General features: G+C 36.1%; 1 protein-coding gene across 3 annotated transcripts in view; it reads right to left on the bottom strand.

Moving 5' to 3' along the window:
* Positions 1–352: 352 nt before the first annotated feature.
* RDX (radixin) overlaps positions 353–16,257 on the bottom strand; it is a 41,359-nt gene continuing 25,454 nt past the window's right edge. For all 3 annotated transcript variants that reach the window (XM_068930301.1, XM_009683791.2, XM_068930302.1), the window contains exons 6-14: positions 13,764–13,847; positions 13,139–13,285; positions 11,532–11,628; positions 10,696–10,859; positions 9,931–10,061; positions 5,926–6,086; positions 4,873–4,965; positions 3,779–4,021; positions 353–2,778 (exon numbers count right to left, since the gene is read on the bottom strand). In XM_068930301.1, the coding sequence (XP_068786402.1) occupies positions 2,614–2,778; positions 3,779–4,021; positions 4,873–4,965; positions 5,926–6,086; positions 9,931–10,061; positions 10,696–10,859; positions 11,532–11,628; positions 13,139–13,285; positions 13,764–13,847 (1,285 nt within the window). In that variant the 3' untranslated portion in view covers positions 353–2,613. The remainder of the gene's footprint in view (positions 2,779–3,778; positions 4,022–4,872; positions 4,966–5,925; positions 6,087–9,930; positions 10,062–10,695; positions 10,860–11,531; positions 11,629–13,138; positions 13,286–13,763; positions 13,848–16,257) is intronic.

Raw genomic sequence — 16,257 nt, 5'->3', positions numbered from 1 at the left:
TACACAATGTGTAGGCAGTGATTGAAAGTTCTTTCATTACCCGTACAGCTCTTATGTGGCCAAATTACCCTCTGTTCTCAAGAGAGCCAATTTGCTCTGATGATTCATATCCTGTTTTGAATCAGCAATCACCAGTGCTTCCTCCCAACTGTATGTGGTAATTTCTTAAGCAGAGTACTGTTCTCTAGGGATATAATTTAAAAAAAAAAAAAAAAAAGTTATTTCATTTTGACCACAGTGTGAAACAAAGACTGATGATCAAGATTTGTTCACAGCTCTGGAAAAAGGCTATTACAATGCATTTAGCAAATCTGTCAAAAAAGTGCATTAAATAACAACAATGGACCTCAGAGAAATTAACTGTATCTCTTTATTGTTAACCAATGAATGTTATCCAAAATAGTAGATGTAATTGTAGCTTAATTGTACAACACAAAACATGATGCTAAAGGAAAAAGCATGTGGAAAATTACTTCACCAAGAAATCATTAAATGTATTCTTAGTATTTCTGCACCAGTAATTGTTCCCAACTGCTGGTGACAGCAGCTATTACCACTTTGTTCATTGTGAAAATCCATATTACAAATGGTTGTTCCTGGTTGTTTAGAAAAAAAAAAAAAATCACACAGCTTTATAAATGGATCTAATCCATTTAGCCCTACTCTATATACTGTAGATTTATGAACAGCAAACTTTACCGGTATTTTTCCCCAACACTGAAACTGATGCATCAAATGTTAGTGCACACTTTCCAGGGAAAAAACATAAAAACTCATTGGAAGCACAGTATTTCACCTGCTATGGCAAGCTGTTCAAATACTTCAGAAATTTGCTCATGCTTTGGTGTACCAAGCCTGTGAGGAACACAACTGTTCTCACAATGCACTGCAAGTAGAAACACCAACTTCCACCAAGCCGCACTCTGAAGCGTGTGCACACCATTTGCACATCAGTCTTCAAGGTTAACCAAATATGCTTAGCCCCACAAACCAAAAATATATTAATGTATATTATTTTCATGATGTCACCCCACATAGCCAACTTTTAACTCTGCAAAATAAAAAACTTAGTTGGACTGTTCATAAGAAATTTAAACCTGTTGTGCATGAAAAAATGCTTAATAAAATGGCAAATTTTAATAGATAAGTGTAATTTTATGAGTGCATAATATCAAACAGAAGAGAGCTGAACCATCCTCAGAGAAAGCAGGGCTCTTCCCTTGTAGATATTTACCAGGGTACTATAAGAGAAGGAATAATTGCAGTTCACAGTAACTGCTAAGTTTTTTGGTTTTTTTTGGTTTTTTTTGTTTTTTTTTTTTAAAGAACTCAATTTCTAAGCCGATTCCTCAAAAAAAAAAAAAAAAGGTAGGTCTCCTTTTCAAGTTGGGAAGTACTTAATAACAATGATCTGACATCAGACGTGACAGTTACAATACTAGCTTCACTGTGAATTGAAGCTACAAATGCTTTTTCCTCTAATTACGGAAACTTTCATTTGGTACTTGGAAACCCCAAAACAAGCTAATACACACATTCCACACCCCTCCCAGAAGATAGTATACCAGTGACAGGTTACAGCTTTAATAAACACAAGATGCTTTTACAATTTAAACTCAACAAAAAGGCAGTTAAACAGTATTTATCACCATAAACCCATCTTGAAGTAAAACAAAACATTAGGAGTAAGGACTCCTGGCTTTTTATGATATCACTGTACAGTGATATCCAATCTATATAGTTTTTTTTCATGGTGTTTGAAGGACCAGTCATCATGTATATAGAAGTGAGGTAGGATACTGTCCCCTCCCTGGGACTGATGTTTTCATATGCTCCCTTGCCAGAAAGGTCCAGGTTTCCCTACTGCAAATAAAATAATTACAAGCAAAGAGCATATAGAGCTTTGTATTTTTTTTTCTTTGCTGCATTAGAACATTTTGTGCATCTAAAATAATCATCTATGAAAAGCAATATTTATTCAAGCCTATCAGCAGACGTGCTGCCCACAGGTAGTGTTCCATTTAAACAACAACTCCTGGAACTACCACCTGCCATCCAGACCTTTGTGAACAGGCAGGCAAAGAAAACCATCAATGATGACAGGACATGAAACACCAAAGAATTTCACTTGGGAGAAGAAAAAAAAAAAAAAAAAACCACTACCCTAAAAGTCACTAATATCAACCTCCTAATGGTGTGGCTACATTGAAAAATGTAAATTCAACCTTCATCATACCACAATAGTACCTACTCATTTTAGGTTCAGCTCCATTATTCTTTCTATTTCTAAATGTTTAAGTAATACGTACACTTGTCAGTCATTATATACTTCACATCAGTTTTTAAAGAAAAAAATGAAACAATGAAAATGAAAACATAATACGGAAAAAAAAAATTGCCATCATTCTTCACACCCTCCCCCAGAAAAGCCAGGGATAACAGACTGCCTTATTGTTGAATGGCTTCCCCAAATTTTTCTTTTAACCACCGCAGTCAAACTGGTATTAAGTGCTTTGGCAAAGTGGGGTGCAATCCATCAAATCTGCAAAGGCCTGCTTTTTTCTCTGCTGGTGGTTCAGCTTTACGAGGAACATATATGCAAAATAACAGCTCTCACATTGCTTCAAACTCATCAATACGTTGTTTTGTATTGCCTTGTCGGATTTGTCGAAGAGTCTTGTACTTATCACGGCCTGCTTTAACATTCTCAGCATGAAGGACATCATTTTGTGTTTTCTTGGTTTCATCTCTGGCTTGAGCCAACTCAGAACTTAAAGCCTGTTGAATAAAATATTTGTATTTAAGTGTTTTGACTACTCTTTCTGCGATTCTGGAATTTCTGATAACATCTATTCTGCAATTTGGGTGGGGATTTCTTGAATGCCACCCTATGAAATGCTTTTTGTGCTGTTCAGTAACTCAAAAGACTCGGCTGTGCTAAAGCTGTGAGCGCCATCACAAAGCTCGCAAAGGGGAAGGAGGAGACCGTAGAATTCTTTCCTTCTAGAAGTGCTGACATCAAACTAAGAAAGGCCCCATATACCCTAATATACAAGAAGAGAGAGATCCAGCATGATAAAGCAGGAGAATGCTCATATTTCAATTTCTGCTCGACTAAAAAGACACTGCACTTATCTCCCTGCTTTTGTTCAGTGATTGGCAAAGCAGAAGAGAGAGATACACTACACATACACGCTACTAACATATTGCTGCCAAAAACGTAAGTGACATTCCATTTATTTCATTTCCTTCCCAAATACAGATTGCATAACACAGTAAAAGGCTACCACTAACATTAGATAATCACACTTTGCGTGGTAAGGCTCTCGATGGAAATAATCTGTTTCAAGGAAATAAGATTAATCCTAAATGGTATCTTTCCATTTTTGCATTCACAAAGCTGGCAAAGAACTACAAATAAACCCAAATACTATTAAACAATCATCTGTTTATACCGTACAATACATTTCAGCATTCAAAAAGGAAAGCATTATGTTTTAACATTCAATGTCCTGGACACTGCATAATTACCAGTAACGTTTACTGGCCAATATGCTGACATACTAATACCTTTCACTCTATAAAGCATAACCTAACATCCAACATTTTTATTTATTTTGTTTCTAGGACACCATGAATGATATCGGTTGGTAAATCAGTAATACACCTAGTAAGCGATAAGAAGGCTATTTCCTTGGCATACTATAATTTCACTGACAAAAAAAGAATGAAAATCTAAAGTCTTAATTATGTTGATAAAACTAAAAGCCTTCATTACCTGCAGCTGTTTCTTAACACGTTCATTTTTCTGTGTTTCTGTTACCCGTTCTTCCTCACTCCTGTGATTCATAACACCATCAGAAGACAGTTCTGCACTGGCTTCAGCACTGTTCTCATCATGTTCATCATGTTCATTCTCTGTTGGAGGAATAACTGGTGGGGGAGGAGGTGGAGGAGGAGCAGACATTACAGTTTTCAGTTCTTCTTTGGTCTTTTCCAAGTCCTCCTGGGCTGCAAAAGCCTAAATATAATACACAACACTCAGCATTTTAAAACTGATGCACAAATAATGAAAGAATTTGGAACAAATATTTGAGATGTTTTAGACACAAGGAAACTATCCTCTCTAAGTGAACCAGGATTAGCTTAGAAGCTGAGAACTGTCAAACAGAAATACAGGATAAAAGATCTATGAATGTAAGAACAGCTGTACCAGCTGTCCATCTAGTCCGGCTATTTCCAGCAGTAGCCAAGAATAACAAAAGAACACAGCAATCATATAGTGATTGTTCTTCAGCTTTTCTATCCTCTAGAGATTTGAGGCTCAGACTTCCCAAACCAAAGGTGATCTCTTTGAACTTAATATCCAACCAGGACTTTTTATATGATTTGTTCAATCATTTTTTGAACCTATGTAAATAATTAGTATTCATATCCCCTAGTTAACTACAATTTCTGTGAAGAAATGTCATTTTGCTTTAAGCGACCATGTCTAGTTGCATTTGATGTGCCTTAGTTCCTGTTTCTCTCTTCACCACCACTCACGATTTTATGCATCTTTGTCATATCCCTCCTGAGGTGTTTATTTTCCAGCATGAAGCTCCAATCTATTTCATCACTGTAGGTACAGAAGCCATTTTAGATCTTTGACCACATCTTTGTGATGAGAATTTTTTCCTCCATGTCAACTTACAATTTAGAAACAAATTAAGAAGAAACATAGTTTGGCATTAGAAAACTGGGGGACTAAAACCTTTAAGAAAGGCATAAGGGAAGCATAAGGGAGTAAGATTCAAACCCATGGAATTCCACTGGGATTTCTGCACTCATCTCCCTTAGCTTCTTCAAAGTTTTGACTTCATATAACATTACTTTGTGCTGCCATTCTGAGGCTTCCTCTTCTTTCTTTTTCTTGGCCTCCTCTAGAAGTGCAATCTTGGCAGTGAATTCAGCAAGTTCTGCTGCCTGAAACAGAAAATGAAGTAGAAATTTTAATTTGATGCTATTTTGGCTCTGCAATGGAAGAGAGCAGAGCCTTCTGCTATGATCTGACTTAGAAAGAGCGAGTTATCATCTATCATTTCCACTTATTAAAAATAGAAATTTAAAATACGACAGATAGAGGGACAGAATTAGTACTCTGCCTGATGGGAGTAAGTCAAGAGGAAAATCTGTCTTCTGCGCTTCCAAAGCTTGCTGAGAAAAAAAAGGAGCTGCAGGTACAAATTAGCATTTGGGTCTGTTTCAACCTAATACCGCTTTAATAACTCCGCCAATATGCTGATGAGTCTGGACCATAATCTCAGTGCTGTAAAGACTAAATCTTGCCTTCAGCTTTGTCTATCATGCTGAGGCTGCAGAAGACCAAAAGCTGTTCTGCAGTCAAGAAATTCTCTCCTAGACAGTTATGGTGCCTTTCTCAGTTAGTACATGTAAGTCTTGAAATAGAATTGGTTTAGCACAGAATGTAAGAAAATACTGTATATATAGGAAATGGAGACGGGGGGGATGGGGAAATCATAGTAATAGTCACCAACTCTCCTCCCGCTTCCCCGCGATACACCTTCAAGCTTCAGAATGCAACTGCTTCAGAGAATAGGCTCATAGGTCATTCTTGTTCTCAACTGGACAAACCTGACACTATTAGTAAAAACTTAACAGGTGTGCTCAGCCTGAAATGTCTCCTTCATCATTAGTTTCCCACAGCTCTCCAGAGTTTTTTTTTTTTTTTCTTGCATGTAGTGGCAAATGTAATGCAGTTTTCTAATAAAGCGCCACAACAATCTAAAACATGGTAGTTCACATACTTGTGCTTGGGTTTCAACACACTTGTTCATTTGACAAAATAGATGTATCCAAACCCAAAAGCTATATTTTCACCTACATTTTTCAATTTTTTTTCAAAATAGGATTAAAACTTCTTACTAGTTGCTCCTGGTTCTTCATTTGATCAGCTGCCTGCTTGGCTAGAGCAGCTTTAGCTTCCTCAGCTGCTCGACGCTCCTTTTCCAGGCGCTCTGCTTCCTCCTTTGCACGTTTTCGTTCTTGATCCAGTTCTAGAGCTCTTCTAGTCTGTTCTTCTAGCTCTGCCCAAAGAAAAATTTGCCGACAAGGTATTACTCCCTAACTCCTACTCATACGTAACACAGAAATGACTACTACCACACGCTCAAAATAACGCGATCAAGATTCACAAGACTGGCTCAAGTTAGCCCGACTTAAGCCAAGAAAAGCTCTTGAGCATGCGGCCTAAAGCTACAACCCTTTGGGTTTTCTTTCCTCCTCCTTCTAGAGGCATACTTTGGATACTCTTCATCTCACCTGGCAGTTGAATGATGGCCCAGTAGTTCAGAAAACGATCACCTCGCCCATAAAAGTTAAGTACATGAATATAAATATATACACATGCATATATATACACCCTCTCTTGATGTATATCAAATCTCTTTAGAAGTCGGTCATACTCTCTTATGGTAAAGAAGCCAAAAACTCCTATACTGTATTAAAGTGCCTGATAAAGATTCTTTAATTGCAACTGATTCTCCAGACATGTGCTTCTAGCAAAATGACCTAAGATCCACGGAAAAGTTCAGAAACTTTCTGCAGAGAGCAGAGTTAACTTTTAAAGGGCACGAATAGGACAACTTGAAATCAAGGGAGGGATAAGAGTTGTCTAGCTGCCTGGTTAGCAAAATATTGTAATCCAGAGAACAGAAGTCAGATATGGGTGAAGCAGAAAAACAATAATCCACTAGTTCCATAATTTGTAGGTAAGATTTGCATACGCAAAATGCTCCTCTGATGTGCAAAAGGAAGCAACTATGACAACATCTTTCTGCAGCTCCCTCCTGGTTCTAATGTTCTTGTTTAGGTTTTCTGCCAGCTGTGCCTAGACAAAAACATACAACTGCAATTGCAATTGCAGTTGGATATTGCAATTATCCAACCGCCCTTCCCTATCAGTTTTAGCACTGAGCAAGCATCTCCCAGGTATGCTGACACATAGTTGATCTTGTAGTTTTAATTAGGTCTCACATTATGAATATTCATCATAATATACTAATTAACTTATAAAATTAAATGAAGTCGCACTGAAATGTCAACTTAGATATTTTTGCAAATACTACCCTGAAGTCACATTAGCTTTTAGTAGAACAGCAAAGCGTGACTCCAAATCTTATGCAACTCTGACTCTTGAAAGAAATTAGGCATAGTTTCTAGATTTGTCACACTTGCGATAGTCACATTATTTACCATACAGTATTTTGAAAATTTGATAGTCGATCTTTTTTTAAAAAAAATATTCCGTTATTACGGTTTAAATCCCTGTATCATCTTTACTAAATACAATCTTATAGAGATAGAACTCAGTGCCCAACTCAGCATTAACAAAAATATTTTTTCATTTTTCATTTTATGTGAAGGAGGAAAACAAAGTGAACCACTTTAAAATATCCATAAAATTTGTTGGACATCTTACTCAAACGGGTAAGATGTGCTATTAAACTACTAGCAATGTCTCTTGTAATCGCACAGAACAAGGGAACTTATTTCTGTTCACAAAATAAGGGCCAGTTAGCAAAACATACAAAGACACACCTGGGGAAGCAGAGTAAAACCCTAAGTGAGAAACAGAGTGCCCTTTGGATCAGATTTTGCCATTGTTCTCTGTCTTAACGTTACAGTGAACGGCTCATTCATTGTTTTTATACAGTCCTAAGTTGATTTAAGTGTCAGACTGAAAAACTGATTCTCTTGTTTACTAGCATTATTTTTGGCAATCCAAATTTGAAGACCAAAAGCAGGGGCACATCCTTACAGGTACGTGGGCTTACTTTACATATGCAGTACTTAATTTTATAAGTAAAATGCATAAATATTTAAAAATGCTATTCAAACAGGAAAAAAACCAAAAAGCCTTTCCCACAAAGATGAAGAACACTTAACTGTTACATCAACTACAGAGCACAGACACCATATATATATAAACACCTTTTTGTATGTGAAAAATAGAAAGCTACACCACAAGAAGATGTTATTTCATACACTGTGTTAAAAATTAGACTATAAGAGTTACTGGAAGATAAACAAAATTGTTGGGAGTTGAGCATTTGTTTTCTGTCCATTTTGCTAATTTCTTTGATGGTTTTATATTTATTTTCTTTCCTTTAGAAAAGATTTCTTAAGAGTACATGCAGTATGTAACCTTACAAGAAATAGTAATAAATAAGTTTTCTATCATAAAGTAATTCATGCTGTACGAAAAGATACTTCACTATGAAACACAGATGCACTCAGAACAAGGTCAAAAAAGAACAAGCCACAGCTACTAGCTGTGTCGCCACAGAAAACTTAAGAACACTACCCTAAAATATAATTCTTGTTAATTTATCCCCAAATTTAATTTCTATGACATAGTTAACACTCATCTTGCTCCCTAATCTTTAGGGATGCATCAGTTGGAACACCATCACTAAATCAGAGTAGCTTTGGAGACCCAGCGTATTTTTAAGTTCCCTGAAAACTCTGCATATTCAGTTGCTTATACTTTCACAAAAAGGTTTGAGCTGACTTTCTTCCTGCTGAGTCTTCTGCCTTAGATTGCTTTTTGTTCATTTATTTAAATTCCTGCCCAAATAAGTAAGCTATTTCAAAACAGAAAACCTGTTCACCAGATTATTTAAAAAACCCAAAACACAACAACCCACAGAAGAAAAATGCTTTAACCTTTTCTCAGAGAAGCTCTAGCATACCCAAGATTTTAAGCAAGGGCTGGAATTTGCAGAGAAGTTTGTGTCAAGGAAGCGTGTCTTCCACTGTCTGAGAAAACATCGCCCAAGTTCAGTCAAATTACAACCGTATACGCATCTTTCAAAGACTCATGCGAGATCTGCTAGCAATTCACTGCTGCTTGCAGAAAACGTGCCTGTGTTTTGCCTGCCCTAACCCCGGTGAGGGGAAGCAGAGCCTCCTCAACACCCAACATGCACAGCTGCCTTGGGGCAAGGAGATGCAGGTATGTGATGGTTGAGGGAACCGCTCACGCTGGTCTTAATGGCTACTTCTATGGTACCACGTGAAGCAGCACCAGGAGACGCTCCCAAGCACTGGAGCTTCCCTGTCCACACCATTAAACCTCTAGAAGCACAACAGCACTGCTATGGCCTGGGCCAAACAGCTCTCCCTTACACAACTCCAAGGCTTGGGAGTTAGTTGTCTAGATGCGTTTCAACCTGTTGTTCATGGTAAGAACTGAAAGTAGAGCTAGAAATCTGTCCCAGGCATATGAAATTTATTAGCAAAAATATAGTCAACGATTCTCTTTGTTATGCCTGAAGCCAAGAATTATGAATAAAATAGAAGAACCGAACTTTCAAGAATGTGAACCAATACTCAAGAGAAAAAAGAACATGGACTGCATACAGCAGTGCAGGCTTGATAAGGTGGTCCAACACAGAAAGAGAACTGTGTTAAGGGAATAGACTGGAGCCCGTGGCCACATTTGACAAGTAAAATAAAGGGAAAGTGACTGGACAAGGAACTTGCAACAGAAAAGCTAAAGTCAAAAAAATCCTAAAAGTACTTTGAATCTTTCTCTCAAGCCCCAGGTTTTCAGCACTTCAAGGATTTCATAATAATGAGTTAAACTGCATACTCATTAATTTCTATTTTATTAAGGAAAATTAAAACTCTTGACATAACAGAATTTGTTAGAATACATATACGATCTTTTAACTCTTTTTTAAACACTAAAAAGAATAACGTTTTAAATTAAAAATAACAAAAAAAATGATTGCTGCATTTATGACTTAAGAAACCTCCCCGCTACCTCCCCTCACCCCAAAAAAGGAAAAAAAAATTGTGGAAGTGAACTACCCAAGTGAACAAAGCACAGCAGATACAACAACATCAGGAATAGTAAGAACTCACCTTTCTGAGCTTTCATTGTTTGTTCTTCAATTTGTCTTAAGCGTTCCATTAATTCTTCCTTTTCACGCTCTATTCTTTCCTTTTCCTTTTCTGCTATCTCCCTTTTTTTCTTTTCATTTTCTAATTGTGCCCTAAAAATAAAAAAAAAAGGATTAAATTCTGCTCTCTCAAGATTCTGCATTTCTTAGTTTACTCAGTTAATAGAGAAGCTAAATGTTTCAAATTCAGTTTACAATGCAAATTGAAGAATCAAGTTTCTATATTTAAAAATATTGTACAAAAAATTCTGAATGGGATTATAATAGACAAGCAGCCTTGGTTATGGTTCAACCAAGTCAAATCCACAACTATAGTTGCATTTCAGACAAGGCTGATGTTTTTATCTAGGCTAGAAAAAGCAACTGTATTTTTTTTAAATATACAAAAAGATAAGTTACGTTGTTCTTCATTGAACTTGTTTTAAATGTTCTCAAGCAGATTGTACAAGTTCTTAGGAGTCAGACAACAGAGAATTAAGACTATTTAACAAAAACACCTTAATGAGAAACAACCGTACAGGTATAATTACTAAAGCTGAAAGCTCAAAAAAGATACAGCTTTCTACTGAGACAATTCAGTCACGCCAGTCTACATACCTGCTTATGTATTACAGAAAGAAAAGTGAACTTCTCTTTTCTAGAATGCTGGAATGTCTGATATACTATGATTTAGTTTTCTTAAAGGGCAAAAGAATTTTTTTCTGTTTCATTAAAGTCTGTTATTTACCTTTCCAATTGTTTCTGATGTTTCTCCTCTCTAGCTTGGGCCTTCATCTGTTGCACTTCAATTGTATCAGGTTTTCTTCTCCTCATGTACAATTCATGATTTCCCATGCACAGTGCCAAAATTCGCTTATTTATTCTCAGACGGGGTGCATAAAAAACAAAATCCTAGCAAAAATAATTGCGGTATATCCATTATTTTAAAAATATAGTTGTGATAATACAAATACAAGCATTACTGCATGCTTGCATTTGTTAAATTTAATCTTACAAATATTTTAACCTTCTTCCTCTGACCATTCCAACACCACAAATACATAAATCCAGATACTGGAAAGAACTTGCAGAACAAATTCAAAATCACATCTGGATTCCTCTGTGTAGAGGTTAGCTATTTTGCACAAAGTAATTTACTTAAATTTCAAAAAAAAGCAAGACTATACTCCCCTCTATTACAGTTTATTCAGTTTGAGTGATTTGCCCCAGAAAGTCTCACGAAAGATGCTGCTGCAGTACAATCAAAAAAAAAAAAAAAATAGCAGAAAAAAGTTTAACATATTACACCACAGCTTTTCAACTCACCACAAATATTAGTCGATTGTTTAAAAAAATATTAATAGTAAAAAAAGGAAGAAAACTTAACAGAGCATCAACCAGAATGAAAAGAGAAGTTGAACATACCACACTTCAAAATAAATATTTCCTTTTGAATACTGGTTACTCTAACAATATGAAAAATTAGTGGCATAAAATATTTACTCATGCCATAGTGCAATAGCAGATCCCTTCACGTTTAAAACTTTTCATACGCCGAGGCATGCTATTCTACTGACTACTTACAGGGGCCTTTTTGTCAATTGGCTTTATGACAAATTTTTTGTCATTAAAAGAGATGTTTCTTATTTCACTCCAAGGAAAACCAATCTTGGGTGTCAACCTTCAAAAAGAAAAAGTTCTTATTAGAAGAAGTAAAAATATGTGTATTTTAAGTCCAATAATCCATAAGTTATTAATTTTGTATTATTTTCCTTATGACACTTAAAGTTGCATTTACTAAGCTCGATAACAATTCAAGCATATTTTAGTAGGCAACTTTTTCACGTTATTACAGGCCCAGCAAACGAATAAGCTAAATACAACGACGGCAGCGCAAAAGGTGGCATTTAGAAATTTTAGTCTGTGACTTACCTTCTCTTTAAGCACATGCTAAACATCACACTCATGCACTGATTCTTTATAAGTGATTAATAATTATAACTTTAGTGAAAAGGATGGCTATTTCAATGAGCATATAATTTGAGAGAAGTCTGTCGTCTGAAAGACTGAAATTAAATTAGCCTTCAGTAATGCTGCAGTATGCTTCAACTCAGCTGTCAAATATGTATTCCTACATTCCTAAAGTTTTAATTAAATTTCATCCCCATTGCATTTTAAGCTGCATAAATTAAGATCACAAATAGTTACAATGTCATGGACCAACTGCATAATTGTAAGTATTTTTTTCCATAGGCCGAGCAAGTTTTTTCTATTTACATTGTCTTAAGTACAAGCATTAGAAAAAGTAGTTTAAGCATTTGATCGCTAAATATCAGGAACGAAAGCATACCAAAAAGCAGCAGTTCTTTCAGTCTGATTCTCTGAATATTTCCCTCCATCTCCTAGGAGTTATATTGCCATCTAATGGCAATTAAGGCTTACAGAATTTTGTTAGGGAGTATAAACATCAGTAGAGAACATGAAATTTCAGTTCAGTTAATAACAGTATCTGGTGCTTGACTCGTGCCTAACTTCAAATCACTGTGAAAGTACTGTTAACATCAAATACTATTAACAGAGATGTCCGGAAAGAAACAAAACAATGCTCTTCCGTTTTTATGATTCTTCAAATTTTGTATGTTTCAGGTTTATCACTCTTCAAGTAGGACAGATTCTTTGATCTCTTTACCAGGACACAAGAACCATCAATCTTCTCTGACGCCTAAAAGATTTAGTTTTCGGTTACCAAAGTTTTTCAGGCTCTAACAGCTATAATTCCAACTGCTGCTCTTAAAATGTGTTTCTCATTAAATATGTTGCCCAGCTTCTTAATGTCCTTTTCAACCTAACTGAAGAGGAAGTCTTGAGGGAGTGAAAAGTAACCAAAAAAAAAAAACAATCCACCACACAAGAAACGGTTTCACTATCAAACATCCATATTTAGCAATGCAAATTTAAATTCATACAGAACTGCTCTTCCATTCCCCTATTTTGCATCCCTATTTAACCTTTAAAAGTCAAATATTCTAGTAGTTAATTTCTATCACTTTTTCTGTCTTTTAAGCAGATTAGAAGCTCTTTGAGAACTTGTTTTGCTAGATGTTATAGGAACATGTAATAAAGTAGGTTTTGTATGAATCTTGGATAGAATCTCCTAGGACAGAATTTCAACAAAAATATTAGCCACTTACTTATCATCATGCTCATAAATATTCAGACCCAAAGCATCAACTCCTAGCCACAATTCAGTTCCTTTTTTATTCTTTATTTCAAAATAGTTGACTCCATACATTTCCAAGTCTTGTGCAATCTTAAGGTATTCCATCATAGAATCTTCCCTGATGAAAGAAAATAGCATAATTAAGTCAAATGAAAAGTAAATTGTATGAGTAAGGGAATCACAGAATAACTAATTGACACATAATCTAGTCAGGAATATAACATCTCTTCTTTGAAATTCATGTGTACATTGACTCAGAGACTTATATAGCTGATTATGTTAAGACCCAAGTTCAGTTCAATCATTACATTTTATCTTTTCACCCTGTGAGTTAAGCAAATATTTAATATATTTCAGAGGTAGGTGGGCAAATATGGAAATAGGCAGATGAGCTTGCCCAAAAATCATATAGGTAGCCAGTAACTGAATTGGAAACTCATCAACTGTCACCTCTGGTTTCACAGAAGATTGATAACTGTCTACCCTGGCCTGAATAAAAGAAGAAAACAGTTTCCAAACAAATATAACCCCTCCTCCACAAATTCCTAGTAAACCCAAAAAACTTAAAGATCATGGAACGTTTTCTACATAATTACCTTAACATCCCCCTGTGTTCTTCATGCCAGTTCTGTATTCTTTCTTCCCACTGCTCTTTCGTCAGCTTGTGCTGTTCTAACACACTGTGAACAGAAGTTACTAATAAGGGCAAGTGACAAGAAATTTAGTCTCCTGAAGTTATAAAAATAAGTTCGGTATATGATATGATATGCTTTAGTGGGAGAAATTTAAACACGACTTCCTATAAACTTATCATCTTTTTTAACCCAGACACGGTAAAACTTTGAATGTCAACAAATAAACATTTTAAAACAGTGTGAAACCATTACTATGGGTGTAAAATACCATGAAAAAGAATAGTAAAAGCCACACCATGCCATATCTCAACTTTCAGTAAAGTCATACAATGTAATGTTTGCAAACACCCCAAAATGGAGACCCATAAAGTCCTCATACAAAAATGTTGGAAATAAATCCCTCTGTATCTACAGATACACTAAAGTTCTAATTTTGCTGCAATTTGGAAGAAAACAAAACACACTAAGACAAGTTAGCAGACTATGCTCTCCCCCCCCCCCCTTTTTTTTTAAATCAGTAATTAAGCAGCTAAGTAAAACTAGTTTGGGCCTTTCTTATATTGGGCTGCAATGACAGACATAGGTTTTGACCTATTTAGAACTGTAAACGTAGCACAGCAGTTAGAGAAGTCAGATGCATAAGATAACTTTATTATGCTTTTTTCCATGTATTTTCCATTTCAGACATTCCTAGAGAAACCATTTTAAACGGCACATACTCAAAGATAAGACTGCGTGAGGAAATTATACTGAAGAAATCAGCTCAGATGCGTTACCCTTCTTTCTCTTTCCTCGGGAGAAGGATTTACTACTTTCCCCCTTCAGTTCTAGCAATATGCAATTAGGGTTGAACTGACTGTGTGAGGCAGAAGAAATTAATGTGGTTTGCCTCTTCTATTACAAGTTCTTTCTCTCACTCACTCATTTTGCTATTATACCCCTCAACTAAGTAATTGCACCCTTTTCAATGGTAGGCACATAACATTTTGATTTGTCTTAGTCTATGTCCCTATCAGTAAGCTTTCCTCCTCAAAACAAAGCAGCAGAGGTTTTAGTTCTTGCAGTCGCACAAAGCTGAAGACATGTTCACAGTTAAACAATCCCAGAACATGCAATGACAAAAGAAAACCCCTTTTTCAGCTTATCTCTAGACCTAAATATAAATATAGTATCTAAATATAAGACTTGAAGAAACCTATTGCAGTACATACCAACTAGAACAGTGTGCTTTGGCTGTAATAAACTGTCTAAAAGTATCCTGGCAACCATTTACAAACTCCTATTTCTGAAAAAAAAATTTTAATTAACTCCAAATTTTCTAGGATAACTATAATTTATTAACAAAAGTTCTGTAATTAAATTGGTCCTGTGAAAAAACACACAGACATTGCGAGTTGCTTTCCACCAATATTTCTTTCCCTTCCTTCAGCAGAACGCAGAATTCACAACCTTTAAAAGGCTTCATGTCAGCATTAGGTAAAGCTGAAAACCCAAGAAGAACAAAACAGAACACTGCAAAACACACAAACCCAGAATTATGTCACAGAAGTGCCGATCCGAAAATAAATACACCATCCCCAAGCTGTTCCTGGGCTTTCCAAACCAACTCAAATCTCTACTCCAATGGAAATTCTTCACATTTTCTTTTCTGTGAATTTTGCACAGCTGAGACAAAATTTTTTCATTGTGAGGGTGGTCGACACTAGAACAGGTTGCCCAGAGAAGCTGTAGAGTCTCCATCCTTGGAAATATTCAAAACCTGACTGGACAAGGCCCTGACCAATCTTGCTCTGAGCAGGGGGGTTGTACTAGACGGTCCCAGAGGTCCCTTCCAGCCTCAATCTGTGTTTCTATATTACCCTCAACCAAGCTGGTGAAATCTTTGGCAATAGCTGTCTCATCATTTGGTCCCCTTCATTTCCTCTTCACATGCTGTTCAAGAAATATCACTACTTGATATGCAAGAACTATTGCAACAGAAAAATGCAAAGATATAACTCCTTGCTGCTACTCAATTCAGTTTTGAGCCAAGAAATACGGAGTAGTGTTGACTGGTGAACATTAACACTATAATTAAAGGCAAGTGCAGATTCGTTCTCACCTTTTTAGTAAAATTTCACAAAGCTGTTCTACTTCTAGAAACAAGTAAGGATTTTTGAAACTAGATTGTTCTGAAGCGTTTCTGTGATGTACTTGCTAATTTTCTGGCAAATCTCCTCATGACAGGAGACTCCAAAGAAGAATTATTCTCCTTTAGGTTCGATGCAAACGGTATGTGCTCATGCAGTGCAGACTGGCACATGACTGGTTGAAGCATATGCTGGGAAATCATTTGAACTTTTGTCTACTGAAAAGGAGCACCTTAAGTTTTGAATTTCTGTCATAGACAAGCACTCCAGTGTTCACAGGCTGTTATCATAACAGAGCAAAGTTCCAGATTTGTGAATTAACACAC

This window comes from Struthio camelus, chromosome 1 (genome assembly GCF_040807025.1).
Source record: "Struthio camelus isolate bStrCam1 chromosome 1, bStrCam1.hap1, whole genome shotgun sequence".
NCBI classification, from domain to species: domain Eukaryota; kingdom Metazoa; phylum Chordata; class Aves; order Struthioniformes; family Struthionidae; genus Struthio; species Struthio camelus.
This window is presented reverse-complemented; position numbering and strand designations above follow the sequence as displayed.